Here is a 12,109-nt window from a genome sequence, read left to right as displayed (position 1 = left end):
GGCCTCTTAATTGTTAGCGGAAGCCCTGGGGCTGACGGGCGGGACCGGAAGCACCGAACCTGGACTTGAGCCCCTGCGCTCTGACGTCACCGCGGCGGGGGCCTGGGCTCCGTCCGGAGCCTCGTGCCAGCTGCGCGGGGCCGGAGCTCAGCGGCCTGGGGTTCCCTCAGCGCCGCCCTCCCCGGCGCTCGGCGGGCCCGCTCGGCCCGTTTTCCGCTGCCGCCTTTCCCCTTCCGGGGGGAAGCGCGTTAGCGTCCCCCCTTCCCGTTCGTGTTTGTTGCGTTTCCCGAGCCCCGTCAGCGAGAGCCGGGGAGGGGCGCCGCTGAGAGGCAGCTCGCCCGGCCTCCCCGGGGCCTGGGAGGGGCGCACAGGGGGTGGCCCCCGCTCGCGTGGGGGCTCCGCGTGGCGTGAAGAGGCTTCCCAGAGACCCCTGGAGCGGGTGAAAGGGGATCCCAAAGCCCCTTTTCTGAGTAGGCAGCAGGGGTCAGTGTTCGCCTGTGCCGGGACAGGGGAGCTCCGGAATACCTTTGTCCCGGGCTGGAAACCTCAGGAGGCTCTGCTCAGTGGGGTGTTCCGCCTTTGCCAGCATTATCTGCCTGTGGGGATGCACTGAGCCGACCCCTTCTCCGCTCCCTTTGTCGGAGGGAGCGTCTGTCCCATGCAGTGAGCCTGGCCAGTTCCCCCTGCCCCATCCTTGTCTCAGGTGTCTTAAATGCAGACTTACCCAAGCTCTTACCCAGGTTTTAGCCCTACTTCCCTTACACAACCCTTATAGCTGGTCTTATATGCGCTTTGAACCTGGGCTTGCTTACCTGGCCGGGTAAGGTATAGGTACCCAGCTCCATGAAGATCTACCTCATGTGGAAGTTAATCTAGAGTCACTGTTGCTCATCCCAGGTCCCCATGATGATATCCTACCTTTGTGCTAGTTGTCCTGCAGCATGCTGTGTCTATGGGGAATCCACAACAATATAGCAAGCATCAGCTGTCTCCACTCCATCATCCAATATCCATGACGCACCACTACTTTCCACAGCTCGGAAACCCCTGATAAAATGCCCTCCAGTGTGCCCCATAGCCTCTACCCACATCCTGCCCCAACCGGGAACAGCTTGTGCTGCATACATCCCTTACCACCAGCTGGAACAGACAACTGAAGAGCATGCCGAGCTGGAAGTGCCACCATTAAATATGCTGATAGGCTAAGAACACTTCGGCACAGAGGCCCAAGAGACAGGCCCAAGTTCTCCCACAATACATTGCAAAACAATTCCTAGAGCGGGTCCACTGACACTAAGTACCCTGCAATACACTTACAGAAATCCTAGTGCCAAATCCAGGTAACTGAAGTACCAGTATGGATGCAGCTGCACAGGTAGGAGTTGTGCAATTCTGCAGTGTGGATGCTCAGAGGCAGGCTTGGCAAACCTGGGTGCCCATGCCTGAGTACAGATTTAATAATTTTATTAAGATGATGTTGAAATAAAAAGAAAACAGTACAGAGTTTAAGCATAGAAGTTTCTAGTTATCAGGGAAGGTACAGGTTATCAAGGGGTGCAAAATTCAGTTTAGGAACGGGTGGCATAAGGAATACATAATCTGCAATCTCCCCGATTGGGGGTAAAAGTTTAACAGCTCAAAGTACAGACATTGAGATATGGGGGTATGTTGTTCATATAATGGCTATGTTCAGGTGTGGAGTATAATGAGCGGATACGATGATGAGGATGGATTTACCCTCATTTGGTGAGATTTAATGTTCAGTGAATTTATGTTTCCAGTTCATATGGTCCCATGGAAAAAGTCTCTCGGTCCCTTTCTCATAGTTGATGCACGATGTCATACCGGCTCTCACCTGGTACTGTCGGTGGCCGGTGCCGTGTTTGATGTAGATGTCCCTGGACCATCATTTGGGGTAGGGAATCTTGATCTCATGCCTAGGGCACACACTCAACTTTTCCATGCTGAAAACTGTCTACTTAACTCTCATTGCTTATTTTAGCTGTGGAGTACATGAACAATAGTGATACTGCTTCCCATACCTGACTCCCCCCACCAATGATGCAGAAGTTCTCATCTCTAGCCTCACCAGTCTAGAAAAGTCCTCATATTTTGTCACTTAATGATCATATGTTGGGCCTAGACACATGAACACTTAAGTCCAAATGAAGTACTTGTGGTTGCATTGGCACAAGGGCCCTGTGTATGATTTGCTTTCTCCTGATTTCTAGGTTTAGCATTCTTCTCCAATGCGAACACTACTGGGAAGGTAGAAGAGGTGTCCTGTACCTTATCAGCCACATTTGCTTTTAGAGCCATACAAGCTGAGGTTTCCTTTGCTGCATTTCCCCAAAGAGCTGGAAGATAGCTCTTTCCCAGGCCCAACTGCCAGTAGATTAGTAATGAGTACAAATTGAAGATTATGACCTCTAGATTCTTTTTGCTATAAGTTTTTTAATCAAACACCAAAGCCATTTATAGAAATAATTCAATAGGGAATTGATAGTTGAAAGACTAAATCTTTACTTGGCATTTTGGAGTCACTGAATTCGCACAGCAACTGTTTACAGTAAAAATACTGAAGAGGTGGGATCAGCACTGAACTTTGGAACCAAGTGTTAAATACAAAACAACTTCAACAAGAATTTCACCTCCTCCCAGAGACCAGCAAGGAGGTTTGTGCACCCTTTATTAACTCGTTACACTGGAGTGAGTCTTCATTTCATTTCAGGCAGATGTGTAAATAGAGCAGTATTGGATTGTACAGCTACCCACAGGATCTACTCAGCACAGGGAAATTGGTGCGCGCAGTTTACAGGCCACCACTGACACTGTGGGGGCAGGGAAGATCTGAGGCAGAACAGCAACCCCCCTTCCTCAGAGGAGAGTGACTTGACACCAACATTTAGAAATGGGCCTGCATACCAATTCCTCTGATCCCTACCCATCATATTCATATTCCTGCAGCCCCAGGCCAGGCTCCATCCCCAGACTCCAGCTGCAACACGAAGCAGACGTTTACAGCTCTAGACACATTTCTATTTTATTACGGCAAAGGTGAAAAAACCACCTCAGCCCAACAGGCAACCAGTAAAATTTATCCCAAAAATAACTCAGTACAAAACAGATCTGTTTCAGAATTAAAAAAAACCTTTACATGAGTTTAAAACCTATTCCAAAACATAAAAGTAAAACAAATTCCATCCTTGATATTAGTGGCCACAGTCATACACCCCTCCCTCCGGAGAGCATGGAATGAGATGTCTGGAGTCCTTTCCATGCAGGGGATGTGCTCACTGCTTTAACTGGTGTCCATCTAGAAGAAGAGAGAAGCTCAGTTATTCACAGTGCTGCAAGATAGAACACGAAGAAAAAGCTTTCCATGTGTCTCATGGAAACTTCTGTTAAAATACAGGTCTGTCAGATGTAGTTAAGCCTTTCTACACTAGAAAAGTGCACCATTTTAACTAGATTGATTTAATACTCTCTTGTTAAGCCAGTGGAACATGGCAAGCTATTAGATAAGAAAAGGTGAAACTGGTTTAATGCTTTAGAGATTTGTACCAGTTTAACTTGGTACATTTTAAAATTAAATTTTATTAAATCAGCATCCATTTCTAATTACAGTATTCAGTGTTGCTATTCAGTTTTCTAACTTAACAGCCTATAATAACTGGCAGCAAAGAAAACCCTTGCAATAGACTGCTTCTGCTTGAGAACTTATGATGTAATTATTGCATGCTGCTAATACACTTATGTAAACATTAAAGATAATCATACTCTAAAATATTTTATGGTAGACTAAGACATACTACAAAAACCTTATGCAGAAGAATATCCTATGACACGCTTCTGCTTTATATATTGTGAAACATTACAGTGGAATGAATTTTTGCAGTGGTTAGGTCAAATGCAGTTACATCATAGCAACAGTGTTTGCACAAATTTAAGGCTTTGGCTAGTTCTTTGTCAGCTGCTTCTTCAGTTTTTCCACTGAATGCATCCAATGAAGTGAGCTGTAGCTCACGAAAGCTTATGCTCAAATAAAATTTGTTAGGCTCTAAGGTGCCACAAGTCCTCCTTTTCTTTAGACAAGACCTTTGTTTCCCTGCACATACATAGTTGCTCTCTACTGTATATTTTCTAGTGCTGTGTCCAGTCTAATTCTAAAAGACCCCATTTAAATGCCACCACTTCACCCAGGGAGTGGATTCTACAGCTTAATACGTCTCGCTGTCAATGTTTTTTTCTGTTATTCTGTCTAAGGCTCTCCTTTCTCCCCAATCACCTCTAATTTCATCCTATTCCTTCCAGTTTAATTGGTGAGCTGTGGGGTATACTCTCAAATGTAGGATCTTCCTAAATCTTCAAGCTGATCTTCAGATCTTCAAGCTGCAGTGGGGGAGGTTTAGATTGGATATTAGGAAAAACTGTTTCACTAAGAGGGTGGTGAAACACTGGAATGCGTTACCTAGGGAGGTGGTAGAATCTCCTTCCTTAGAGGTTTTTAAGGTCAGGCTTGACAAAGCCCTGGCTGGGATGATTTAACTGGGAATTGGTCCTGCTTCGAGCAGGGGGTTGGACTAGATGACCTTCTGGGGTCCCTTCCAACCCTTATATTCTATGATTCTATGATTCTAAATTATGAAAAATGAATAGTCAATACGGTAGGTCCTGTGCTGTATGTTGATATTAAATTCATGTTAATGTTACCAGTTTTCAATGTGCTGCAGACTTTTGTAGTGATCTCACATAAAAACCTACAGACATTGCCAAGGAGAATCTTGTTTTGGCAGCTGGGTAAGGTGCAGGTGGAACTCAACACCCCAAGGATGTCTGGGAGGAACTGTGAGATCAGCATATGATAGGTCCATGTTTTTGCTGCAGTGATCAACAATACAAAGTTGACATTTAAACAGCGGTTAGGACTCATTGATAGTTTGATGAGATGACTAGGACAGCTCATGCCTCTCAATGTTATTTCTTCAGCCCACCTGCAGACTCAAGCAGACATCACTGCATCAATGAGCATTCAGTTCACAATTTAGTATTTTCTTTGCAACCAAGACAAGAAATATTTTTTTCTGTAAAATAACTCAGATTCTAAAGCACAATGCTGAAACAAATTCATTCCATTCAGGATATTCTATGGGACACACTGGATCCCACCTATCACCTCCCCACTTTGGCAGGTCAGTTCTGGCAAAACGCTCCTACTGGGTTGCAGCTTATGTTGGCAAAATGGCACTTTTGACAATTTAGCTGATTCCTGCCCCCTGAGCAAAATAAGCTATGTTGGCAAAAGTGCTGCTGGTATAACTATCAGGGATCACACATCACACCTGACTGACAACTTTGGAACAGTGGTTCTCAACATGTGGGCTGCTTGTGGCCCAATCAGTACATAGTTGTGGCCCATGTGACATCCTCAGGGCCATACCGGTAGTATATATATTGTGTGGATGTGGCCTACATAACACAGAGATGCATATGTGGCCCACAATGGTATATAGGTTGAGAACTACTATTTTGGAGCATAAACCTGGCCTTTAACCTGACAGTTTTGCATAGGCAAGCCCAAAATGGTATTGGTCATGTTGTAGATTTCTGCCCATCCATCCTTCAATCTCTTGCAGCCATGGTTCTAGTCACTAGGTCCCTTTGTATCATTTTCCCTCATTGTTGTCTTATTTCAGTATCACTGGGAGAGTTTCAGCAACACTGGTCCCAACCTGGATCAATCACCAGAAATGCCCTCTCATAACTACCTACTCTGTTGTTTGTGATCCTGTTTATAGTTTTAGACAGTTTCCAAGCCCAGTTTTCCAACTGAGATTTATGAGGCTTTTCAATTCTTTATTAAAATCCCATGAGACCACGCCTACTGCATTTCCCCCAATGCTATTTTTGTAGTTCTATCAGAGAAAGCAATCAGGTTTGCCTGTCAAGATTTGCCCTTTATAAGCCCACAATACTGCTTATTGCTGCTTCATCTTCTAGATATTGAGTGATTTTCTAATCACATTTCTTCCATTATTTTACCAGTGGTGAGTGAGTCTTACTGGACAGTAGCTGACAGAAACACTTTCTGATTCTGCTAAACTGCCAAATCTACTCACTTCAATCTTCAGGCACACACACACCCCAGTTATCTATGACTGGATTTTTAAACGGTCAATGGTACAGTAAGTTTGTCACCCAACTGCCTTAGGCCAGGAGGTATTTCATATGGTTCAGCCAGCGGGTATTTTTCTCCCCCCAACACACTTCATCACCTACTCTTTAGCAAATTTAAGCTATGCAGCCTTTGGATTTATTAATTACATCATCTGGTTTATACATGGGACCTGCTTCCTCCCTTGATAACAGCCCCATCCTGCTCCAACTTTCCCTAGCAGCCTCAACAGACTACTCTGGTTTGCCTCTGTTTCTATTACTGATTCTTTATTACTGGTGTACAGAGCAATAGGCCTATAAATACAACCACTCCCCATCACAAGAGTAACACCAGCTCAGGCTTGTTAGTTTCCCCAGCCCTTCATTTACCCGTAAGATGTTGAATACATATTTTCAAATAAGTTCAATGTGCAGTTTTGTGTTCATTCATGTGTTCCCAGGATGTGCAACATGCAGTGTGCAATTACATGTGAGAGTTTGGCCCAAGTGAACACCCAGCCTGTTTGAAAAACTGGTCCTGGATGTTGCAGAATGTCCCCACCCCAGAGATGGCTGTTTCTCAATCATGAGTAAGAGCAGTTGGAGCATTTGTGGGAATGAAATTAACTACAGGAACCAGGTACTGCTTAGCCCCAAGGAGGCTTTTTTGGTTCCATGTTATGATAAATACTCCACCCTTTTCTGTGCAGCCATTGAGAGCTAAACCCTTCCATTTCCAGATAAGGACTGATTGAGCATCCACACTTACCCTGGCATTATAAGCATCCAACTGTGCATCTAGTTCTTCTGCAGAGAGCTGCTGTTTGGAACTTCTTCCAGCCCCTCTGCCTCTCCCTCGGTTCCCACCACGGTTACCTCGCCTGTTGCCACCTCCACCACCAAATCCTCCTGAACCACCACGGTTTCTGGTCATGCCTCCTCTGTTTACACTGTGAAGCAGAGAAAGAGCTGTATTACAGGCACAGCACAGTCTAGTCAACCCCGTCAGCCACAAAGAAATGCAAATTCAGTGCCCATGCTAATGAGGAGCAACAGGCCAATTGCACAGGCCCATATCAAACAAAAGCTTCTCACCTCTGTGCTGGTCTCCGCTGTGTGTCTATCTGTGATGTAACCAGCTGAATGTTCATAGGGCGCCCTAAAAGAGAAAGCAATAATTAATCTTTATACACATGCCACTGGCATCTAGAGTCCTCCACCCAGCAAGTGAATTGTCCTGTGAAAACAGCCAAACAGACTCACCATCCAGGGGGACTCCATTGTACTGCTTCATAGCTTTCAGAGCATCTGCCTTTCTTTCAAAATGCACATCTGCTGTCCCTAAACTGCGTCCAGACCGATCATAATGCACCGCTGCTTTCTTCAAGGTCCCAAACTCTGCGAAGAGCTCCTGTGCAACAGAGACAGGGGAGCTGTTATCGCTAACCGAACTGCCGCTAGAACATTTATCTTACACCAGCACCAGACAGGAAAGGACAAGCGTTGGTAGCTTCTCTAATACAAGTACCATCTCTCAGAGGTTTACAGCTGTCAAAACTGTAAACATTAGCAGCCCAGGAAAAACCATCTATGAAAGGAGGGAACTCAAAGTCACACAAGAAGTTGCTCTAGAAGAAAACTTAATGGCCCTGGATAAAGGTAAATTCTTTAAGGAGGTCAACATACATGTGGACACGGGTGATCCAGTGTACTTAGACTTTCAGAAAGTCTTTGACAAGGTCCTTCAGCAAAGGCTCTTAAGCAAAGTAAGCTGTCATGGGATAAGAGGGAAAGTCCTCTCATGGATCAGTAACTGGTTAAAAGACAGGAAACAAAGCGTAGAAATAAATGGTCAATTTTCAGAATGGAGAGAGAGAGAAATAGCAGCATCACCCAGGGGTCTCTACTGGGACTAGTGCTGTTCAACATATTCAGAAATTATCTGGAGAAAGGGGTAAACAGTGAGTTGGCAAAATTTGAAGACAATACAAAATTACTAAAGATAGTTAAGTCCAAAGCTGACTGCGAAGAGTTACCAAGGAATCTCACAAAACAGGGTGACTGGGCAACAAAATGGCAGATGAAATTCAATGTTGATAAATGCAAAGTAATGCACATTGCAAAACATAATCCCCACTATACATACAAAAGGATGGGGTCTAAATTAGCTGTTACCACTCAAGAAAGATCTTGGAGTCACTGTGGATAATTCTCTGAAAACATCCACTCAGTATGCAGCGGCAGTCAAAAAAAGCTAAGAGAATGTTAGGAACCTTTAGGAAAGGGATAGATAATAAGACAGAAAATATATTGCTCTGTATAAATGCATGGTACATCCACTCCTTGAATACTGCAAGCAGATCTGGTCACCCCATCTCAAAATAGATACATTGGAATTTGAAAAGGTATAGAAAAGGGCAACAAAAACGATCAGGGGTGTGGAACAGCTTCCATATGAGGAGAGATTAAAAAGACTGGGACTTTTCAGCTTGGAAAAGAGAAGACTGAGGAGGGATACGATTGAGGTCTATAAAATCATGACTGGTTTGGAAAAAGTAAATAAGGAAGTGTTATTTACTCCTTCACATAAGAACCAGAGGTCACTCACTGAAATTGACAACAGGTTTAAAAACAAACAAAAAAAAAGTTCGTATTCACGCAAAGCACAGTCAACCTGTGGAACTCATTGTTGGGGATGCTGTGAAGGCCAAAACTGTAACAGGCTTCAAAAAAAGAACTGGTAAATTCATGGAGCAGAGGTCCATCAATGGCTATTAGCCAAGATGCTCAGGGATGCAAACCCATACTCTGGGTGTCCCTAGCCTCTGACTGCCAGAAGCTGGGAGCAAATGACAAGGGTTGGATCACTTGAAAGTTGCTTGTTGCAGTGCTTAACTTCCCTTACAGTTATGAAATTTTTCCCCAATGTCTAACCTAAATCTCCTTTGCTGCAATTTAAGCCCATTACTTGTTGTCCTGTCCTCTGAGGACAAGCAGAACAATTCATCACCCTCCTCTTTATAACAACCTTTTTACATACTTGAACACTGTTATCATGCCCTACCACCGTGTCTTCTCTTATCCAAATTAAATAAATCCAGTTTTTTCAATCTTTCCTCCTAGGTCATGTTTTCTAGACCTTTAATCATTTTTGTTGCTCTTCTCTGGACTTTCTCCAATCTGTTCACATCTTTCCCAAAGTGTGGTGCCCAGAAGTGGACACAGTACTCCAGCTGAGGCCTTATCAGTGCTGAGTGGAAGAACTGGCTCATGTCTTGCTTACAGCACTCCTACTACATCCTCAAATGATGTTTGCTTTTTTGCTGTATTACACTGTTGACTCATTTAGTTTGTGATCCATTATAACCCCCCAGATCTTTTTCTGCAGTACTCCTTCCTAGGCAGTCATTTCCCATTTTGTATGTGTGCAACTGATTAGTCATTCCTAAGTGTACTACTTTGCATTTGTCCTTGTTGAATTTCATCCTATTTATTTCAGAGCATTTCCCCAGTTTGTCAAGATCATTTGCTTTCTAATCCTGTCCTCCAAAGCACTTGCAACCCCTCCCAGCCTGGTATCATCCGCAAACTTTGTAAGAGTACTCTTTATGCCATTATCCAATTCATTTATGAAGATATTGTATAGAACCAGACCCAGGACAGATCCCTGCAGGAGCTCACTCAGTGCTCTTCCAGCTTGACTGTGAACCATTGCTAACGCCTCTCTGAGTATGCTTTTCCAACCAGTTGTGCACCCACCATAGAGTAGAGTCATCTAGGCTAGATTTCCCTAGTTTGCTTACGACAAGGTCAAGTGAGACAATATCAAAAGTCTTACTAAAATTGAGATATATCACAGCTACTGCTTCAGCCCTATCCACAAGGCTTGTTACTCTGTCAAACCAACTTAATTTCCTTTGACATGATTTGACGACAAACCCATGTTGCCTGTTACTCCATTATCTTTCCAGGTTCCCAAATTAAGCTAACTGGTCTATAATTCCCTAGATTATCCTTATGCCCCTTTTTATAACAAAGTACTATATTTGCCTTTTTCCAGTCTTTAGGGATGTCTCCCATCCTCCCTGAGTTCTCAAAGATAATTGCTAATGGCTCAGAGATCTCTTCAGCCAGTTTCTCAAGTATTCAAGGATATATTTCATCACGGCCTGCCAACCTGAAGGCATCTAACTTGTTTATCATGTTTGAAAAAACCTCTTAATGCTCCTAAGATGTGGGTTAGCATATCTGAGGTCACTTTAATTAACCACTAGGGCCCAGATCCTCAAAAGTATTTCTGCTCCTAATTGCAACTGAAGTCAATGAAATTTAGTGGCCTAACTATGTTCAAGAATCTGGGCCTAGGTAACTAGGGGGAAGCTAGCCTTCAAACCTGTGAGCCTGCATTTTAGTTGTATTAGGCTAACTCAAAATACTTAGGATGTATTTTTCAATTGTCAGTGAAGACTAGCCGTTAGAGTCTTTCCATATGCCTCGATGAAGATGGGTACAGCAAATGACAAACACAAGGGCTGCCACATTTCAGCTGTGAGATCTTGGCTCCTTTACAGTATCATGAGAGTTACAGATGCTATAGAGCAACAGTACATAATTCATATGCTTTTTGTTATATCCCTTCTCTGCAAAAGCATGTTCCCACCTCAGTTGATTAGAGACCCCCCACAAGTCAGTACATGTTTTGTCGAGCAGCATATGAGTTCAGAACTGGAAGAAATGCATTTACTGGGATTTGCAGGTCTCAGATTTTGGGCAAGTTACATTAAATTTTCAGACCAAACATAATAGCCTTCCCACACAGGCACCTTTGCTCAGTCATTTATTAAACATTAAATGAACTAGAGAGGAACAAAATACCATTTTTTTGCACTCCAGTCACATCAGACAGTACTAAAGCAGTCAATCAACAATAAAGAGTCCAAAGATAACTGCCGTAGAGATCACTATATCATTCCATGAGGAAGGGTCCACAGACCTCAGAAAATGCAACATTACCCCAAAATGCCCAAGCCAACCACCCTAAAGTGTCTCCCTTGTGGTTTTTCCAACACTTGTAAGGGGGTGGGGAGGGCTTTCTTACCTGGATATCTGCATCCGACACACCAAAGTCCAGATTAGAAACCAATAGCTTCCCCCCGGTTTCCACGCCAGCCCCAGCCCCAAAGCCGCTGTCGAACAGGTCATGCTGCCACTTTTCCGGGAGTTGCTTTGGCTGAAACAGAACAAATATTCTCACTGACCATCCCGGACCAAGCCCCCCGCCTGGGATCCCGCCACCCCCCAGGGCCTCGGCTCTCCTTCCTCCTCGCTCCCATCTAGATCCGCTGCGGGGAGGACTCGTTCTTCCCGAGCCCCTGAGCCCGCTCGCCCCGGCTCGGCCACGAGACGACTGCCGGCTGCCGGGAGAGAACAAAGCGCCTCCCGCCGGGCCCGCCTGCCCCCAGGACCGAGCCCCAGCCCCTCGCGCCTGCTGCTCCCACAATCCAGTCTGCGGCTCCGGGGGCCCGGCCCCTGGGTCCACGCGCGGCGCCCCGCCCCCGGCTACGGGGCCTCGGCCGGCGCCCGCCCCCGCTTCGCTCCGTACCCGGCTGTAGGGCGCGGGCCGGTTCCTGCCGCCGCCTCGGGCCATGACCGGCCTGTTCCGCAGGGGGCCGCCGCCTCCCGCTCGCCCCGCTCCGACGCTGCCCCGGCCGGGCCCCCCTCCGCGGGCGGCGCCTCCGCGGCCCCGGCCTCCGCGGCCGCCGCCGGCGCGACCGGCCCCCCGCTGGCTGCGGTTCAGCTTGATGATATCGTCCAGGGACATGTCCATCTTGTCGGCCATGATGGCGGCTCCGCTCCGGGGCCTGCACTTCCGGCCGCGCTGCGCCGGCGCCGGAACCGGAAGGGGCGGGCCAATGGCTCCAAACGAGGGCGCAGCGGCTGGACGCCCGGCTCT

The 12,109-nt window shown here is 45.9% G+C and overlaps 1 protein-coding gene across 1 annotated transcript; it reads right to left on the bottom strand.

Moving 5' to 3' along the window:
• Positions 1-3,025: 3,025 nt before the first annotated feature.
• On the bottom strand, positions 3,026-12,021 carry ALYREF (Aly/REF export factor). The gene is made up of 6 exons (XM_048817424.2): positions 11,759-12,021; positions 11,255-11,386; positions 7,420-7,567; positions 7,252-7,315; positions 6,926-7,106; positions 3,026-3,316 (listed from the first exon to the last, which is right to left on the bottom strand). Exons 1-6 carry the CDS (start codon positions 11,993-11,995, stop codon positions 3,302-3,304), a joined length of 777 nt encoding a protein of 258 aa, XP_048673381.1. The 5' UTR covers positions 11,996-12,021; the 3' UTR covers positions 3,026-3,301.
• Between the last annotated feature and the right edge of the window lie 88 nt (positions 12,022-12,109).

This window comes from Caretta caretta, chromosome 14 (genome assembly GCF_965140235.1).
Source record: "Caretta caretta isolate rCarCar2 chromosome 14, rCarCar1.hap1, whole genome shotgun sequence".
NCBI classification, from domain to species: Eukaryota; Metazoa; Chordata; order Testudines; family Cheloniidae; genus Caretta; species Caretta caretta.
This window is presented reverse-complemented; position numbering and strand designations above follow the sequence as displayed.

Bases quoted from the DNA above. Each gene is read 5' to 3' on its own strand.
- ALYREF (XM_048817424.2), bottom strand. From the start codon at position 11,995: ATGGCCGACAAGATGGACATGTCCCTGGACGATATCATCAAGCTGAAC. The intron at 7,316-7,419 runs GTGAGTCTGTTT...TTTCTCTTTTAG, and splicing joins CAATGGAGTCCCCCTGGATG to GGCGCCCTATGAACATTCAG. The intron at 7,107-7,251 runs GTGAGAAGCTTT...TCTGCTTCACAG, and splicing joins CAGCGGAGACCAGCACAGAG to TGTAAACAGAGGAGGCATGA.